At 36.0% G+C, this 21079-nt stretch overlaps 1 protein-coding gene across 1 annotated transcript in view; it reads left to right on the top strand.

Moving 5' to 3' along the window:
* The window catches only part of REPS2 (RALBP1 associated Eps domain containing 2), a 71418-nt gene that overhangs the window by 21590 nt on the left and 28749 nt on the right, over nt 1-21079 (top strand). The window contains exons 5-12 of the mRNA XM_072406704.1: nt 1437-1537; nt 5459-5600; nt 9136-9199; nt 9583-9725; nt 14174-14250; nt 14954-15031; nt 16207-16234; nt 17078-17146. Of these exons, the coding sequence (XP_072262805.1) occupies nt 1437-1537; nt 5459-5600; nt 9136-9199; nt 9583-9725; nt 14174-14250; nt 14954-15031; nt 16207-16234; nt 17078-17146 (702 nt within the window). The remainder of the gene's footprint in view (nt 1-1436; nt 1538-5458; nt 5601-9135; nt 9200-9582; nt 9726-14173; nt 14251-14953; nt 15032-16206; nt 16235-17077; nt 17147-21079) is intronic.

The following is a 21079-nucleotide window of genomic DNA, read 5'->3' as shown; positions in this document are numbered from 1 at the left end:
GTCCTGTGATTCCAGTGTGCTTTGAGTTAAACTATCCAGTGACTCTATTATTCTTCTAGTTCACATGCCCAGTAACTGAAGTGCTGGTCTCACTCTCAGTGGATACAAACCTCAGTGCATAACAAAATCAGCTTTTTCAGTTCTGCCTGGTTGACAACCTAAATCAGGAACTCCAGTCATTATTCCCATCCCAAGTAGCTGTTTGCACATTTGGCACTACACAACATGTCTAACCTATGAGCATTTAGCTCTAGCATAATTTCATTTTCTTAAAGGAGGCATAAAGTGAGGCTTTTATCTTTTAGCTCAGTAACAAGACATGCATGTAACTTGTAATACATAAATGTTTAGAACAGTATACTGTATGTACAGTTAACATAGGAAACATTCGCTTGTAAGTAAAACTCTCTAGCTGACCCATTTTCCCCAACATGTGCTGACTTCTGCCAACTCTTGCATTGTTTACATCCCAACTATTAAAATCTAGTATGATGCTTAGTGCACGTCCATAGACTTGAAAGGTTATATCTGTACTGTTAGATTAACATCCTATTCATGTATATGACACTTCTGTGCAGGTGCAGGTAGTGTCACACTAGATTTTGCAGCTGGGATTTCATCAATTTAGGATGAAGCTGCTATCTGAAGTAGGCAAGCACCCAGTGGGTGGGGGTTTAAGCTTAGTATAGTTTAGGGGATGGGGGTTTTAACTTGGGTTGCAAGTATCCTTTAAAACCTTACGGGAAGAGAAACACTGGAAGCAGAATCCAAGTGTAGGAAATGCTCACAGGAAGCAGAAGGCAAATTATGGACAGGCTTACCACTAATTTTTTTCTGTGCACTGAATATTTAGAAGGATCATTTGCGCTGTACAACCTACATGTATTTACTATTTATACGCACTTTAGGTTATCCCTTTCTCTCCCATCCTTTAATCATGTGCAGGGTTAGGCTGATGGGAACTGTGCAAAACCTTATAGCCCTGATTGACAGAGAAGGGGTGGCCGTTCTTCCAGCAATAGGAGTACCACTGTGCCAGGAAGCGGATATAAAGACAGCTTCAACTACAAAAACTAGTTGTATATACAGATGTGTTTAATTCATTTTGGCATCTTATTTTAAGTGATCAGAATAAAAGATAGCATAATGAATTCAGTCTGGTAAACTAATACCGTTCTTCACATCTGCAGACAATCGTATATCTAACACATAGAGTATTGAGGCTCTTTGTTGGCGCACATTAGAGTAAAAATCAGGGAGTCCATGCTTATTACACATATGATTTTATTGTCATTGTCAGCAGTGAACTGGTTAAGTGACTTTTAGCAGCCTAGTATTGCTTTAAATTCAGTTAATTACTACTTGCAGCTTGTAACCATGCAACAGCAGCCTGTGAGTCACATGACCTATTCTTCTTTATTATTCCCTCTCTGCAGCAGCATATGAGACTAGACACCCTGCACTACTTCAGCAGGATGGACAGTTGCCGCTGAACTATGGAAACCAGCCTGCACCTCTGCAGCCTTCTCTCAGCCGGGTAAGAACATTCCAGGCAATAGGCAAAATGAAAAATATGCCGGAAAAATGCAGATTTCACTGCACCTATGTATTTTATAAGGGTCCTCTACCCTCTGTCCAGCTTGCTGTGATATCACAGCAGCACCTGGGTTTTTGTTTTTTTTGCTTTATTTTTCCAGGAATCCACCATTATAAATAATTGCTGCTCTCTGTGGAATGTAAATCATGGAATAAGATTCTGGAGAGGGATGGCACAATGTTTAAACTGCAGCTGCAAAGGCTGACATGTTCTATAGGCTTGTACCAGTGACTAGCAGAGCATCCATCACCTCTGCCTGCGATGGTTATCATGTTTAACTATATCAGACATCTGCAGAACACATGGTACACCAATCAAGCAGACAACAAGCTAAAGTTTTTATTTTATATATTAAAATCTTATACTCTGCAATATTTCTATGTGTATGCTGTGGCTATAAAGAGGAAGACAGCTGCGGATATATGGATGTATTATTCTATGTCCTTCTTCTAAGTTCATTATACCCAATATAGTTCTGTTCATTGTTTTTATTAATTTTTCACAAAGAGCTTTTTGATTACCAATGCACATGTTTCAAATTGATATTCTGCTCATTTTAACATTAAAAAGCCATTTTTTGTTAAAATCTCCACTTTTAACATTTATATCTAACAACCATTTTACTGTAGTATTGGTAGCATCTATCCATGCTTAAAAAGCATTTGCTATATATAGATATATAAATAACCTTTTTACATATTTTGTTGATATCACTCACTCATTTTCATTTATGCATATAATGTTGTAGTTATATTTGAATATATATCTACATATTGACTGTTTGATGTTGCAATGCTGGACAATAAACCTAAAACAGATATAAAAAAATAAAAAAAATTAACATCTTATCACTACGCAGGTGTGCTTTTTCTTTGGCACTTCTACTGCATCGTACTGTCACACTTTTATACAGTGATGTTTGTACTGTCTAAGGCAAGGTATTGCAAGTCAAATAGATTCTGAAGCTTTTCAGTGACCACATATGTCTGCCAACATTTATTATTGTATACATTTAATGAAGATTAGTATCATAAGTGCCAAAACATCTGTGGGGAAAAAAAGAATCCGGCTCAGAAGAGTCTCAAATGGAAATGCAGGAGACATGCAGTGTAGGAATTAAATGTAGAATACCATGCTAAGGCACTGAAAAACTAAAGTTTTAGGAATATCATGTAAATGCAGTTATAAAGGATGGTGTGCAATGACTGACTATAAGAACCTGCCAAATTTATGGGAGATTTCAACTTCCTAAATACTGACAAAATAGAGCTTACATAAGTGCGAACTACACATCAAGAGGGTCTATAGATCCAAAGATATCATCAGCTGATATTATATGTGATAAGATTTTTTTTAATTATAATTACAGTATTTACTGTCTGCATCAAAACAGGGCAAGAGGGGCATAACATATGTACAACATGTATTTATATAAGGAAGGAAAGATGCCATATTACTTTGTTGCAATTACGCCAAGCTTAAAAGGAGCCAAAGTGGCTAGAAATGTTGCTACCATGTAAACAAGTATTTTATTAACTGGAGGAATTCAAATAAAAGGAAATGGAGGAATTCAATAAAAGAAAACTGTTTGACCCCTTATTGAAGAGCCTTATTAAGGAGAGCTGTGCCTTTTGCATTAGGTATAAAGTGCATCACTATTTTCAATTACTATTTAAATGAATACAAAGCATACCAAAAAACATAAAAACACATTATTAAAATCAATGCAATTTAACACAATGTTGTAAAACAGTCTTTAAATTTGATCCATATAGGTATCTGATTCATGAATAGAGGTGGTATCATGAGTTCTGCTGGTATTTTCTGCCTGTGACCTACCCCAAGATGTCCTTTTATATGGGGCTTGAGAATATAGTTTAGCCTGTTGTATGTATTTTATCTCTCTTAAAAAAAAATATATGTGTTCTATAGTATTGATTTTCCAATGAGCACCCTGCACTGGGGTAAAACACTCAGTGTTGTAAACAAGAGGTAGGACAGTAAATGGTGTGCTTGATTCAGTGTCAAAAGACTTAAGTATGTTTAGGAAGCAACATGTTAAAATGCCAGCTAAAAATTCATGTTTTCTCTCTTTGTAGTTCTGTATCACTTTATATTATGGCTTTTAACTTGCCTACACTTTTTTTGGGATAAAATGTTTGAATACACCTTTATTTCATGGTGAAAAAACCCTTTCTCCTCTCACCTTTTATTGCTTTGAGCTGACATAGCTTGGATACTGCAACACCCCTTCAAAAGCTAATAGCTCTCATCTTTTTGAGATATAAAAACAAGAACATGCTTTAAAATGTACACGAGGAGCATGTGTCAGGGTAGGACCACAGATAACTAAAATGCAAGCTAAATGATTAGCTAAACCAGTACAATCACTACTATATGTAAAGAAACAAGGTAGTATGTTTAAGGACTTGGTGTGTAGTTGCCTATACTGAACCTTGTTGCACATAAGACAGGGTTTAACATGTCAATAACCAAAAAATCATAAAACCATTATCTTAAAAAAACAAAATAAAAACTTTATTTCATACAACTAAATATTATGACCACTCTTTCCTCTGTAGGTGGACTCCTGCTGTTCTAGCTCTGCAGTAAGATAGTTCTACTTCTCATATTCAATATATTATTTTTTTTTTAATTTTGTGAGACAAAGCATTTTCCTGCAATAAAAAATGGCTCGTTTTTGTAGAGGACCTTTTTTATTTTTGATGTCAGAAACAACTTATCTACCATACCTTGTCCGTTCTGGCATTTATTACAGATGAATGCATGGCATTTTATTAAAATTATAGGGCATTCCTAAATACCAGTACATTATATCCAATAGGTCATAACCACCATGTTAATTTTTACACACAGTAACTCATCATGATAAGCCAGTAGTTCTGTATAATTATTAATATATAGTTTGATAATTGAAAAGATTTTGATATTATTATACATTTTATTTTCATACTTTCATTGCAGAAAAATCAACAGTGGAATGTTAGCAGTGCCCAAGCTTTGTATTAAAATCAGATATAATTGTGTATAAGGCAAGCAGCAGCTGCATAGAATGTGCTTGGCATTGAAAGTCAAAACTGTGCAGAGCCTGGCCACTGCAGAGAATTTTTTTAACATGCAGTATTACATGGTCTCATTTAATCAGATCTGCACAAGCTTGTAAATTATCCTTTACTTTGTCTACTTAGCATAATGCTATTTGTACATGCCCAAGCAGGTAACACGTTTTTTTAAATGTACATATTAAGACTGTAATACTAAAAATAGTAAAATAGAGAGACAATCTAAACTCCGTGAAAGTAAATATGAGGGTTAATTATGTTTTTCATAAGATGTTTCATACAGCTGATGTTTAATATGTTTCCTGTGTCCTTGCAATTCTGCCTTGTTGCTGCTGCTACATCAAATACATTTACATATCATCATTAGAAAAAACCGAAGCAGTTTCTAATGCAGATAGTAGTCTTGTTTATTAAGCTATTCAATATTGATGTTCTAAATACAGCAACCTATATTAGCCAATCAAATTTCAGTTTACTGTGTTTATATTAGGAAAATATGAGTTCTGTTTCTTTGGTGCAAGTCGTTGTCTTTTTTTTCCAGGCTGTTCTTTGCCTTTAAAAGTTTGATTATTGAAAAGATTTTGATCTAATTCAACACAAACCATTTGAATTGTGAGTTGTTAGGTGAGAAAATGAACTTACTGTACATACATACATGTGAAGTATCGTTGATCAACAATATTTAGAGGCATATCTAGTAAAATGCTAGTGATGGACATTTAAGATGCTGTGAAGTTTATGCTGCATTGATCACTGACAGACCTGTCTCTCTACACAGCAGTCCTTCACAGCTGAAAGGGAAGCACAGGACGGTTCCGATAGTTACTCTGAGGATCCCTGGAGGATAACGGAAGAGCAGCGAGAGTATTATACTAACCAGTTTATAACGCTTCAACCAGATCTGAATTCCCTTATTTCTGGTAAGTTAAATAACTGTAAATTATAGGTGATGCCATTCTTCACACATAAGGCTTTGGGTTCTTAGGTTTGCATCAATCAGGCCTAGGCTGACAAAGTTTTAGAGGTCATTTAACATCTCTTTTAGCCATCCTATTCATTTTTAAAATTAGCTGGAATGAATGAGATAATAAAATGGGCATTAAGAAGGCAAAAGAATAGGAATGCTCTAAAAACTTGTGCATGCTCTGAAAAATGTGCATGATGCAAAGAGGTACAGTGCTGTCGATGAACCTCTGTAAGTTGGGGAAGGTGTACTGGTTATCTAGGTCTAAATGGGTTAAAGGGACTGGTCTGTTTAATAAAAAAAACATTTAATCCAAACTACACTTACATACTTAACCTCAACACTTGCATTGATAGTAGTAAACATATATGATGTACAGTGGCTTAAGAATGTATTCAGACCCCCTTCACTTTTTATTTTTGTTACAGCCTGATACTACTATTGTGTAAATTGTTTTTTTTTTTTAATTAATCTACACTCCATACCCCATAGTGACAAAGTAAAAAGAACTTTAGACAAAAATTTGCATCAAGACTTGAAATTTAGCTCCCATTTCTCTTGATCGCTGAGATGTTTCTGCACTTTGATTGGAGACCGCCTGTGGTAAATAAAACTCTATGCATATCAGAGCAAAAACCGAGCCATAAAGTCAAGGAACTGCCTGCAGAGTTCAGAGACAGGATCGTTGCAAAGCACAGATCTGGGGAAGACTCCAAAAAAATCTTTACTGCACTAAAGGTTCCCAAGGGTACAGTGGCCTCCATAATTCTCAAATGGAAGAAGTTTGGCACAACCGTGACTCTTCCAAGAGCTGATTGGCTAAACTGAGAAATCCAAGAAGAATGGCCCTAGTGAGAGAGGTGTCCAAGAACCTAATGGTCTCTCTGACTGAGCTCCAGATATCCTCTGAGGAGATAGGACTAAGTTCTAGAAGGACAACCATAACTGCAGCCTTCCACTGATTGTGATTAGACAGAAGCCTCACCACAGTGCAAAACACATGAAAGCCTGCTTGGGGGTCGCAAAAAAGCACCTGAAGGACTCTCTGGGAGGAACAAGATTCTCTAGTCTGCTGAAATCAAGATCAAACTGTTGGGCCTCTATTCTAAACATTAAGTCTGGAGAAAACCAGGCACTGCTCATCACTGTCCCAATACCATTTGAACAATGAAGCATGATGATGACAGCAGGGACTGGGAGATTGGTCAGGCATGAAAGAAAGCTGAATGACACAAAGTACAGAGTTATCCTTAATGAAAACCTGTTCCACCTTGCTCAGGACCTCAGACTGGCCTGAAGGTGCACCATCCTACAATGACCCAAAGCACACAAAGAAGACAACACGGGAGTAGATTAGGGATATCTCTGTGAATGTCCTAGAGTGGAAATTGTGGTAGAGCAAGAGCCCAGACTTGAGCCCTATCAAACATCTCTGAAGAGACCTAAAAATGGCTGTTCACCGATGGTCCACATTTAACCTGACTGAACATGAGCAGATTTGCAAAGAAGAATAGTAGAAAATCTTTCAATCTAATATGCAAAGCTTGTCACATCATACTCAAAAATACTCAAAGCTAATTACTAAGTAAAGGGTCTGAATTCTTATGTAAATGTGATATTTTAGTTTTTTTCTTTTAATAAATGTGCTAAATCATCTAAAAATCTGTTTCACTTCGTCAATATGGAGTGTAGATTAATGAGAAAAAATAGAATTGTAGCATCAGGCAGCAACATAACAAAATTGAAAAAAGTGAAGGGAATGTAAATACTTTGAAGTCACTGTATATATCACCCAAAGCTGAACTGTATGACTCACACAGAGATGAAAACCTCACTGTTAAGGCTTGTTCATATGGACTATTGTGCATGCAACTTTTTTTAAAATGCTGTTAAGCTTTTTTGTTGACATTAATAGCATTCCTGCCAAATGTTACACTTTAAAGCTTTTTTTTTTTTTTTTTTAATTTGGTTAAAACATAGAATGGTTTAAAACCTGAGGTCTTTCTCTGTTTGTGTCCCATCGGGAAGTTTTCCCTACGTGCTGTACAAGAGATACAAAAAGTATTAAAAGAAAATTTCTCTAAAAAAGGTAGATCTGTCTTAGAGTTTACTGGAGCAACTGTCCATATTAGATGTTTTCCACTCTGGTTAGAACAAAATTTTGGACTCCCCTCACCATCTTTCACAGTGACTATTGGTCTTCAGTTGAGATACAGAGGAAGAATCTCACTAGCTGGAAAACATTCTATAGCTGTAAACATTCATAGCTATATTATTTCCTAGAATTCTATGTTTTGAACATCCCTTGTACTTGCACTATAATGTCTATCAGGAGTTGTGGAATTCATGTCCCAATGAATGAGATGTTTGGACCAAACCAATAAAACTACTCATACATGGGCAAATGATGAAGTGAGATATAAATGTAATGTTTTTGACCAGCTCACTGGGATTCTAGGGATCTGTATGATATATGGTCAATGAGGAAAGCTTTTCATGTATAATACTTTTCACTACCCATTAGCTACCTATCTAATTTTACTTATTAGAAGCATCACTTATCAGGCTACTTTTTTATATTTTTTATTGAAGGATTTGTACTTGAACAAAAATACATACAGTAGCTCAAAAGTGAGAAAAAAGCACATAAAAATAACCATTAACAGTGAAAGATCACTGATCACTCATGTGCCATACAAATTCCCTTTCTGATCACTCTATGCCTTTCAAACTCCCTTTCTGATCACTCTGTGTCATTCAAAATTCCTTTCTGATCACTCTGTCATTCAAATTCCCCTTCTGATCACTCTGTGCTTTTTTTCCACTGTACGGCAGTTAGGACAGGGAACAGCAGGTGGCGCTGTGCCGGCTTCTTTCGCTCTGCTTTGCAGACAGGAGAAGACACGTGCTGCTGCCAGAGAGAAGAGGAGACAGACGCTGCTGCAGCCAGAGACACACGCAGGATCGGGTATCGGGTGAGTATATTATTTTAGTTATTTTATCACACCTTTGTCGTATAGGACGCACTAACTTTTCCCTCCCAGTTTTGTGGAAGAAAAAGTGCGTCTTATACTGCAAAAAATACGGTATATTATACATCAGGCTAACTTTTAATAGCTTATGCATTTATTATGTGGTTTGCACCTGAGAGGCTTTTTTTTTTACTGTTTATAAGGCAAAGTTAATGCATCAACACTTTGTGCAACTCAAAGTCAAACCATTCCAGAAGCATGTGAAAGAGTTTGATGCCCATGTACATAATCCCTAAACAGATGCAAGGTTCTGTGAGTTTCCTGGGATATTGTACCCAGGAATTAGAACCTGATTTGTTTTCACTCCTTAGAAATGCAGCCTGGAAGTTTCCTAGCTGATGTGTTTCAAAGGCTTAGTAAGTAGGATGACATCCATCTGACTTTAGAGTGCACCTATGAATATAGAATATTGGCATATATGTTACTTTGCAAATTGTAATAGAGTTTTTTTCCTTACAGGTTCAGTGGCAAAACATTTTTTCACAAAATCGAAGCTTCCTATCCCAGAACTTTCACATATATGGTAAGTAAACCACTGTAATGGAATATGGAAGAAAAATTGGAATAGAATGGTATATACAGCATGGTGTTGCAAGGTTCTCGGCTTTAAGCAGTTTAGTTTGCTGCTGGCTGTTCACACAAGCTGAAGCCCATGTGTAAAAGGCCTTAAAACAAAACTGACAAAAAAATCTATTTTTTTCAATATTTTTTAAATATTGGATTGAAAATACAATTTTGTTTGCTAATGAGCAGTATTGCAGATTATATGGGTAGTTAAAAACAATATTTCAGGCAATCAGCTTTATTTTGTAATTTGAGTTTGAAAATAAGATAAAAAAGACTTGTAATTACTTGTTTTGGACATTTTAGTTCTAAATACTTTTACAGAAAATAATTTTCTTTTAGGGATCTCAGTGATGTTGACTCTGATGGAGCACTGACACTTGCAGAATTTTGTGCAGCTTTTCACCTTATTGTTGCTAGGAAGAATGGCTATGATTTGCCAGATACACTGCCCAAGAATTTGTTGTCTGAAATTGTTCAGTCAGGTAAGAAGGTATATATTTTTTATTTATATTTATATCACAGGGAATCATACAATCTCTTAATAATTCCCTTGTAGGAATCTTCAAGGTTCATATGTTTCAATAGCAGTATTTGATTCCCACCAGGGAAGGATTGAGGGAACGTCAGATTCCTAGCTAGTTTCCTTTCTGAGATTGTGGTAGTACAATACTGCAGGCTGTGCATTGGATTCCTATGGAAACCAATTAGTTGATATGTGTTGCAGGCAACAGTGGAATATTTAACTTCAATCAGAGCTGTTTTATTGGAATAGAAATATTGTAACTTATTTTCAGTTTTAATGTAAGCGAGTCATTTAATCCTCATGCAGTTTCTAGTTCATTAATGGTCTTTATAAGCACTGTGTAGTATGCAAATGTGTTCTGGTATTCCTTATTTAAGGTAGAGTTTTTTTTTTTTGTTTTTTTTTTAAGTATATCTAAAACTAATAAATTATTATTGCTGCTTTTGTGCTATTTAGAACACTTACCATCTCTATCTCTTCCGGTGACCTGTCACTATGATAAAAAAGTGATAGAAACAAAATAGAGGGGACATTCTCCAACAGGGATTTTTTACAGTGTAAGAGGTAACACAAATAATTGAAAACTTGACGGGGTTTTAAACCTTCCTAATTATATAAAATACATTTTGGTTTTAGGTATGCTTTCAGCCCTTTATAGTAGAATTGTGGTCTCTTTTTAGTGGTACTCTACATATATACGCATGTACCCTCATATATCATGGGCTTGTACCCAGGTTACCACTGAAATACCACAATTAAATATCTTGAAAAAGCACCCTAAATAAAAAATGTTGTTGCTTAGCAGCTAAACAAGTGTTACTTTTTTATTTTCATCGGATTGTGAGATTATTATTGTTGGCTGTGGACAACACATGTGCCTTGAGTGTTTGTAAATGAGGCAAAAGTCCCGATTCTCATTACCTTTATTAAACTAGAAACACAATCTCTTGCCACTCTTCTCTGAGATTTATGTATTGATTACTCCTGTGATGATGATACTGGTTTGAAGATTTCCTTGCCAACGTGTAACTAAGAAAATGTGTCTCTATTCTAAAGGCATGTAATAAATACAACTAAAGGATAATATGATGAATGGGTTGTACAAATTGCTGCAAAAGCAATAAATCCAGATTGATACCATCTAGATAAAGTGTGTATGTGTATAGAAATAAACATCACACCGCTCTACGGATGCCAATCTGCTGGGCTGCAGTTTTCAAGAGCAGACATTTATGGCTTCATGCCTGGAATAAGAATTCCAGCAACAAGCTGCTTCTGAGACATCACAAGCTGCACATGAGTATGAAGGCTCAGTCAATGTAGTGCTAATCACAGAGAAAATCTGCCACAAAGAAATGGAAATGAAGTAAATGCAATTATGGTGTGTGCCTTTCCTTCTTCTCATGAATTAACAAGCAAGTTTTTATGGTGATAACCGGAAAATTTTTATAAAGCAGTATGATGTTCACCTAACATTCACTGAAACAAAATCTTTCTAGTGCATGTGTTTTAATTAATGTGTCACTAGTGAAAATTTAGTAAATGTTAAATCATCTACTTGATAAGTATTGGGAACCAAACAACAACAAAGTGCATAAATAACTAAAAATGTAATTGATAAAAAAAAAGAATCCTTTCCAAGCATGCAAACTTACAATTTACATAGTAAAACCTTTTTTTGTTCATTTTTAGATAAAGAAAAATAGTGTTATACCCATTCTCATTTTTTTTTTTTGTCTTGTCCTATCAGGAGGAATTTTCTTCATTCTTCCTGTCCCAGATAAGGAATAAGAAGTAAGAGGAATTCCTCTAATTGACATTTGTCAGAAAAAAAAGGTGTCACTACACTACACCTTTTGTTTTTGGGACTGTAAAATTTTGGATTTCTTAATATATTCAGTATATCACCATTCCTATTAGAGAGGTTGAATCTACGTGGTGGGGATACAGAGGTTCTCTTCTAAAATTATAAAACAAAAGGTTTTGGCTATACATGCACCCCGTTATCAGCCGAGGTTCTGCATAGTTTTTGGCAAGAATAGGTGCGGAGATATTAATATTCACTAACACATTAACACTTGTTAAGAAATTAATTACTATTTCTGAAAAAAATAAAAAAAATCCCTCTCTTTGTACTTTTATCAAGTAAAGGTTTTTTTTCGTAACAAGGCACATCTTACCCAGGTTTGTTGTCATGTAATCTTGCAGCACCTTTTCTGGGAATGGAGATTGTGATCTGGAGCTACAGTTTAGGTTCAAAGGACACTATTTCCAATCTCCAGTCCTTTGGGACCTAAAGGGTCCTGCCATTGAACAGCCAATTATTTTTCCATAAAAATCTAAAGTAATGATTTAAAGATTCATTTTGAAACATTTGAGGGCTACAGAAGCAGAAGAGGGAAGACTATACTGGTGGTAGGCAAACAATTTTAGATAGTTCAAATAAAGTTAATAGAGATAGAATGCTCAGGAAAAGTTTTAGAAAAAATGGGGCCCCTAGATAAATTTGAAATACAGGCACCAAATGCACAACCTTCCAACTCCATACACACTTGCCAGTCTGTTAGTCCCCGGAGAAGGTGGGAACCCAGGGCAATTGCCCAGTTTGCCCTACCCTAAATCCAGTTCTGTGAATGGCACTACAACAAAGAACATCCATCCTAAAAAACAAGCACCAAAAATCATTTGGCCTTGTAATAAGAACAAATAAAGGAATCCCAAGAACATTTTATAAGAGATCTAGAAGGAGGTAGGATTAGTGAAGGTATGTTATTATTGCTATGGACAACGTTGTGCTACAAAAGTAATTCTCCCAAAATGTTCTGTTAATTGGCCTCAAGTAATTGTCCTGACTGTGTTAATGACAAATGACTATGGTGGGGACATTATTGTTAGTTCCTTTGAGAGACAGTAATATGGATATGGACTTTGTACAGCGCTGCGTAATATGTTGGTGCTGTATAAATACTGAATATTAATAAAACTGCTTTTTTGCAGTAGTAACTTAAAAGTGCTGAATTTTTTTCTTTGCAATATTTGTGTTCAACGGTACTACACTGTAAAACATCTGTTCTAACCTCAAGTCTGTGGTAATAATCAGAGTCAAATCCCTAATTATCATATTCTGTTTGCAGACTAGATAATCACATCCCTAATGATTCAGGGGACTGTACTCCCTGTACAAATCCCCTACAGTTTACAGCCCAAAGGGCGTCTGGAAGCTTTATTTAGTCTGACATAAGAAAAATGATCTAATTGGGTGTTATTCATGTGCACTACTTTCTGACAATGTATACTGCAGTCCACTAGTTAACTGAATAGATTATTGGTTGCCCGTACTTGCCCATGAAAAAAACTCCTAGACATAAAGTGATTGTTTAGTACTTATAGGAAATATTGACCAACCAGACTGAATGTTTCCAGTGTTTTCCTTTTGTTCCCCTTTGTTTAAATATAGTGCATATATTTGCATGATCATGTGGAAAAGTGCACAATAATTCCATAGCCTGAGCAAAAAGGGTTGATGATCAGAATGGATTGACAACAAAAACAAACAAAACTAATTTGACTTGAACCAATCTGAGTGTCACCTTACCTGAAGGCTCCTGTGGTGGCTCCCCACAGCCTGCCCAGACCAGCCTCTGCCCAAGTTAATGACCGCTTAGCAGCCAAGGCCAAGTTAAAGTGGTATAGGCTATTTTAGCTGTTCATTTGTTTGGTGCTGTGACATTGAAACAGTTCCTTGGAGTTTAGAACTCTTCTTAGGTGTGCCTAGCTTGTACCGTGCCCTGATCACCTGCCTGGTTACTGATGCTGCCCTGCCTGCTGCCTGCCCTGACTTTCTGCCTTGACACTGATGTAGCCTTGCCTGTCACCTGCCCTTCCTTCCTTTTTACTGACCCCACCATGCCTGTGGTGTCATATTAATGCCTGATTCTCTGGCTGTCTCCACACAGAAGCTTACCTCCGCTGGATCGCCCTCTGGTGGGGTGACCTTGGGGGCCATGACCTGGTGGCACTTTGCAGCTAAGAGCCCTGTAGTCACTAGGATTACCAGCCCATCGCCCTTTGTCGGGAGCTCTGGTGAAAACCAGGTGTCACATAGATTCCCCACAAATATTGATCCTGCATTACCTGCCAGTTGGAGGATTGTAACACTGAGGAGCATGCTATTAGAACGCGAGTAAAAGAGTATTAGGCTTTGCTGCTTCTCTGTCCAGCCACAAGGTGGTACAGGTCTGGTAGTTTAACATTGCAGCAAACTCTTGTTTTTCTTTATAATTTACTTATATCCCTTTATCTAGAGTCCTGCTTTAAATGTAGGTATGTGTTAAGTGCAAATTTTCGCTATGTTGCAAATCTTCAATATGTTGCAAAAATAGGTAATAAATATTGATCTTATTTCAGCATCTTTGAAGCCTGGTACAGATGGTGTATATGAAGCGTATCGTGGAACAAGCACAGTTTGTCCAGTTAGAAAAGAGGTAAGAAGGTGAATTAAAAAAACAAAATAATATAAATCTATACATTTATATTAAACCAACTAGGAGAGGAATATGGGAGCTTTGGAAGCAGGCCCTTCCTTTTGCATTCCTCTATAAGTAGGCCCTAAAGGTGCCAAACATGGTCAAGGTATTGACTAAATGTACACCATGCCTATTATAATAACACATCAGATATTGCGGTTTGTGTGCATTTTCTGAAAATACTAATTGCGTTTTGGCTTTGCTTCAGAGCTTTAAAATCACTGATATGGAAAATGTTTGCAGGGTCAGAGAAAAGTTCTTGTCGGTATGCTTGTTCCATGTTAGTATGTTAGGTTTTGAAAAAAGAGAGTAAGCAATAGCGGCTTCCTTTAATATATCTTTAGGTCAAAATACTCCATTTACTCTTACCATTTGAAATACCAAATCTTCCACAGTACTGCAATAGCTGCATGTCATCATTGTATGGTAGTCATATGAATACTACAAATACACCTATGCTGCATTAAGCACCAGCGTAAATGCTACAGCAGGATTGCCAGGATTACGCATTGTAACTATTTAAAAATATATCTAAATAGTACCCATAGGATCCTTAACCTACCTGGAGTGTTGTGTTTTTTTGTGTTTCTACAGTTTTTAGAGCTAGACTACTTTGTATGATCTTACTACTTTCTTATGTTGCATTTACTGTTGTAATCAGCTAGAAACCGTCTGTGAAGATCCAGCCAACTCTGAGCCACTGATTCTCTTTGATGTGGAAACCAGAAACACTGAGCCAGTAAGTAGAAACTAATGTATGTGTTTTTTTTGCCCAATGTATATAAATTTGTACATTTTGTATCTTTTATTTTTAGAAGTCATAACTGTACCAATTTAGAGTTTTGCATTGAGACTACGCATGTCTCTGGTACCATAATATGCATTCCCAATCCATTTTATTTTGCATGACCTTTTTGACCTTGTATCAGGGAAAAGATAAAATGTCTCCATCTCTATGGTAACAACTCACTCAACTACTGTATACTGACATCTTTGGAATTTGAATAAAGAGTTTTTGGTTAATTTTTGGTTTATATCAATCTTCAATGTTTTCTACATTTCATACTGTGGCTTCAAGACATTATCTGCTATAAAAATTGACATTTTGAAAAGATTTCAAAGAGTGCTCTATAAATTGTGAAATCCCCCTCCTATTGTATGTAAATTCCCCCACCTACTAGATTGTAAGCTCTTCGGGGCAGAGTCCTCTCCTCCTGTATCACTGTCTGTATTCAAATGGGAACTTTGAAATATATTAAGAAAAATAATGGGAGTGGAGAAAGGGGGAAGAAAGTTAACAAGGACTGATTAGGGTCAGCTAAGGAATAATTACTGGTTACTAATAAGGACTCTGCTGATTACTGGTTACTAATAATTACTGGTTACTAATAAGGCTGCTGATTTAGTGAAATTTAGGAAATGGTTATAAAGTTTCAATAAATGGTCCCTGTGCATAGTACAGTAGCAGTGATAGTTAAAGAAAGTCTGTAACTGCAATGCAGGAGCACACATCCATGCTGTGTGGGTTTTTATCCATTTGATTCCATCTGTCTTATATTTACGTCGCTGGGGTTAAAATGAAGTCTGGTGAATATACCACAGCTGAAATGTGAAATGGGTAACTATTGGATTAATGTAGTATTTTTTACTATGCTTTCCTTGGCTTTTGTATACCCTTCTATATGGTTCTGGACATAATTACGAGGTCAGGCTGATTCACATATATATGGTCAGCTTAGAACTAAAGTCAGTACTGGATAAGGTAATTCTCAAAGCAAGGTGATTAATTTATAGGTCAGTGTTTCTCAACAGGATTCCTCCTGAGGTTGCTAGGGGCTCTTTGAGCAATGAGTAGTTTGTGACTCTCAGGTCAGTTTAACAGATACAGATTATATCTTTTTGGCTCTCTGTAAGTGTGACAGCCTTCACAGTAGCCAGCAATGTAAGAGGGATTATTACTGACCACCACACTAATGTACTGTGAGATGTGGGTGTAGTAATTATAGCAGGGGTTCCCTGAAGACCTGAAAGCTATTTCAAGGGGTTCCTCCAAGTCAGAAAGTTTAAAAAACACTGTTATAAATATTTCCTTTGACACCAAATCCAAGCTGTGGCTTCTTATAGCTGTTCACCTATCCATACAGATAATTTCTTGTTAACCGATTAAGGTCTTAAACTTGTTCACCACCTACTTCCCAACGGTTCGATATCTATTTCTTCCTACTTTGCGTCTTACATGCTTACACCAACTGATTCCAGATATGATGTGAAATGAGCTGTACTGCAGTGTAAAAGCACATTTGGCCCATAAAACTGATATTCTGTTCACCATGTTTCTTATATAAACTGTGTGCACTTATCAACCTGATTGCTTTTAGAATCTTTATGTTCTTTAGAGTTAAGTTTTGCTTACATATTTTTAGCAGACCTGACAGTGGGCCTAATATCTTATATGAGGGTCAGGATTTTATATTAATGTAGTAGCATTGTCTACATTAAATAAAAATGCTTCTTTTTTTCTACAAGTATATTTTTATGTACCCATTTTTTAAAAAAAGTCAGGCTGAGTAGTTTTACCTGTTTCCCATAATCTAATGTGACTATTTTATGGTAGCATCAGACCACTGCTGCCTCAAGGAGCTTGGCAGACTTTCTCTTTGATAAATGGTCTCTCCTTTTCTTCTGATTATGAATGCTATAAATACTCTTTTTTTTGTAAGTCATATAAAAGTATAAATGTTTGGGTAGACAAGATGTACATTTCTATAAATGTTACTTTTTTCAGCTTCGGAAGAAAAATTATTAGCACCACCTGTAGCAACAGAACCTAAAAAGTTTTCATCATTCAAAACTGGTAAGTAAAAAAGTTTTGTATGTATGTGTTTAAAGTTGTATATGTTTTTAGCAGTACAGCTTTTATTTGTAATATTTTTTTTTACCTTTTTACTATGTATCATAATGTAAGGTAAGTGATTTGAGCAATCCAAGGTAAAATATCACCAACCATGATAGCAATTTGAAGATGCTATCTAATGATGGCAAGAATAGTGATGGCAATTTACCAGGAAAATGGTTAATTGCACACAAACTCTGCAGATCTCCACTCTATCTACTTTAAAAATGGTGGTGCCTAAAAGGCAAATGTAAAAAAGACAGCACAACTGTAACAGTATACCTGTTAAAGTTTACCTAATTCAGAATCATTTTTTAAATCGATTATGTGATTTGTTTTAATAAAATTGCAAGCAGTACAAGCTTTATCAATGTAAAAAGTGCAATAGTAAATGTTTTTATTAGATTAGATGCTACATTTGATACAAACATAACATCTGTATTTATTCTATTAAGACAAGGCTTTCTAGATAGATATTAGGTCCATATGTTGATTGAACATTGATTGCCTCCCTGCCTTCCTTCAGTGTATTGTTCAAAAGTATTTAAAGTGGAACTAAAGTAAAAACAAAAACAAAGTCACTTACCTTTACTTTTGTAGATCCCTCGATACCTCTGGAAATGTCTTCCTTATGGTTCCGCCTTCTCCTAGTTTCTTGCTTTGTCCTGGCACAAGGGAAGCACCAGGTGCCGCCATCTTTTTTCCTTCTTTTTCTGTTTTCTGACTATGTCACACCGATCTGGCACTTCACATGCGCGGGATCGGGTGACATAGCCTGCTGTAAATGGGGGGGGGGGTTCCAATCTCCCTTTTTCTTTCTTTTCCACCGTGGTGGTGGACAGAAGGGGAGGGGTTTTAAGCCCAAAAAAATAGGATTACATAAAAGGGCTGTCTATCCTTTTATGTAAAATAAAAATTGTAGTGATAGGTCCACTGCGCATGTGTGAGATTGGCTCCTGTGACTTCCTTTAGATTGTTTACTGAGCCTTTCTTGGAGGGTGTTGGTTAATTTGACAAGTAGGCCAGGTATACCCCCAGCACAAGAGAATATGGATCCTTAGTAACAAAGAATAGGATCAGAAGGATGCAAAGGGGGTATTTCTAACTAACAAACCTGATAGCAAACATGTTACACTGGCAAAGTGCTTACTGCTTTTCTCAATGATTATGGTTTGAATTTATAATTGGGTATTATGAATGATTAAGCAATTTGCATATGTCCAGGGCATCAATAACCCTAATCCCTAAGTGTTATATGTATGCTGGCTGTTTTATTCTGATGTCTTGAAGTACCAATAATTAACAGTTCTCAAGTTTGCTTGTTTCATTGTAGTTTGGTTAGCAAATATAATTAACAACCTCTCACTTGTTCTTTTCTTTCTAGCTATTAGGAGGTTGTGATTTTCTCACAATATAGTAATAGAAGTAATTTTACCATTCTACTCCCTCATTTTATATCAAAAGGTGCTCAGAGAATCCAAATGAAAAGACTACCTTATTTCCTAAAATGTAAAAAGAACAAGGAATAAGGATAATTTGGGATAAGCATATTTTTGACTAATGAGTACTAGCCTTGTTTAAAGGAACCACTTATTTCTAAAATGTAATTACCACGTAATATATCAAATATACAGCCAAATGTACGGTGGATTAACCTAGCTACATATGCAGAATAACCAAAAAAAATATTATATACAGAAAACAGTATTGAGACCATCATATTTCCTTTACATTATTATTATTATTATTATTATTATTATTAATAAACAGGATTTATATAGCGCCAACATATTACGCAGCGCTGTACATTAAATAGGGATTGCAAATGACAGACTAATACAGACAGTGATACAGGAGGAGAGGACCCTGCCCCGAAGAGCTTACAATCTAGTAGGTGGGGAAATTTCACACACAAAAGGATGGGAGGATACATTCTATACACATATCTTCTATTCACTGATATCAAAGTGCAGCAATCCAAGTCATATTTGGTATACATCAAACACTATCCATTTCATTATCCATGTTTCCAACATATTTAGAAAAGGAAGCCTATCACCAAGGCTAGCCTTTATATGGTATCTTTATATAAACAATAAACCTTATGAAAGGAATGAGCGGAGCACCTGAGAATCTTTATAATGAACTCAAAGGTCCCATGAAGTATTTGCATCCTCTTTTTTTTTCCCATGCTATTTGGGATTCCATGGCTTTAATGTCATTAATTTCACATACCCACTCTGCCATTGAAGGGGATACTGAAATACCCCAGTGTCTAGCAATTATCGGTTCTCCAGCGGTGATAAAATAACGCAGCAGATCCTTTTTAAAGCTTTTAAAGGACCCAGGCAGAAATAACAGGATAATAGTAGGGTGGGTTGGATATTAGAATCTGTTATTCTGTTATAAAGGTCAAAGATTTTCTGACAGAAATTACAGACAGTAGGACATGACTCCCAAATATATAGCATAGATCCCTGTGCATGTTCACATCTCCATCATGTAGGCGAATACGTCTGATAAAATCTATGTATGTCTATTGGGCATCTGTACCATCTACCAAGGATTTTATAAGATCTTTCCTGGTCTTTACTGGATCTGGACATCTTATGAGTCAGGGTAAATGCTTTAGAGATTTGTTCCTGATCCAGTAAAATATTTATGCCTCTCTCCCAGTATTTAATAAAATGTGCTAAACCTGGTTTCAAAACATGTAATAAAAGTTGGTATATATATGCCACCCCATGTGTCACTCGTTCTTTTTGTAAAATAGGTGGCTCAAATTCTGAGGGTTTTCTAAGAATTGAAGAAATCAGGTGCAAGGTTAAATTTTATGCCCGTATTTGATTATAAGCCAACCATGCAGAGCCATATATTTCACAGGGGAACTTAAGATCTCTTAATAAAGGTATCCTTCCATTTTGTAAAATGTTTCTCATAAATAGTTAGTCTTATTTATTCCAGGATAAAAATGTAATCATCACAAGCTGGAGGAAATTCAGGGTTATTAAAGAGGAGCTTAAAGGGACCCGGTCTAGAGGATAATGGGTTCTGTTTAAGTAAGGATTTCCATAGAGATAGTACCGTATGTACTGTAGGTGGGGTAATATCTGACAGGGCAGGCCACATTGGTTGTACCCAGGGTAAGGTAGATAGATCACAAGAAGTCAATGCCTCATCCAGAGCTACGCATAGTTTTTCCTCCTTATTTTTGGCCCAAGTGCATTGGGATTTAGATTATAATCTACTAGATCTATCTTTATCTTGTATTTAATTATACAGTATTAATGGGATATTTATAATCTGCAATATACTTTCTAGGTGGATACACTAACATTTATATATATTACATGTAGGGTCAAACTAGGCTCCTCCTTCTAGGTAACAGTCGGTTGTATTTTTTAACCAATCATATTACTTATTGAGAAAAAAAATAGTCACAGTTGTCTGCTTCCTTTCTTCCATAACTTAAACAAGAGTGTTCTTGCAATAGGAATGTGTTATAGCCATTTACACAAATATTTATTAGCCAGATCATTTTATATTTCTGTCCAATATCTAATGTCTTTATCGTTACTGTTGTATGTTAAAAATGCAAAGGAATGCATGAAAAAATAAGTGATTAACACATCTGCTTTAGCTTTCAGCTTTTGCATAAGATGAACTCTTAAAAGTGGGTATATTACATTTACAGGTAAATGCTGGGGAGAAGTGTCAGCAGGATATAATTTGCTAAGTACATAATGCCAGTTCCTGCATATCTATTTATACTCTGCTCTTAGGACGTACCATGTAATAATAATGAATAATGTCAGAAAATCTTTTATTTCCTTCAGACAGCGGGGCAATTAACTAAAAATGTGTTGCCTGCCTATAGCTGCCCTAGTAAAGCTG

The sequence above is a fragment of the Pyxicephalus adspersus genome, chromosome 1 (assembly GCF_032062135.1).
Source record: "Pyxicephalus adspersus chromosome 1, UCB_Pads_2.0, whole genome shotgun sequence".
Classification (NCBI taxonomy): Eukaryota; Metazoa; Chordata; class Amphibia; order Anura; family Pyxicephalidae; genus Pyxicephalus; species Pyxicephalus adspersus.
Note: the sequence above shows the minus strand (reverse complement) of the source record. Positions and strands in the feature narration are given on the sequence as shown.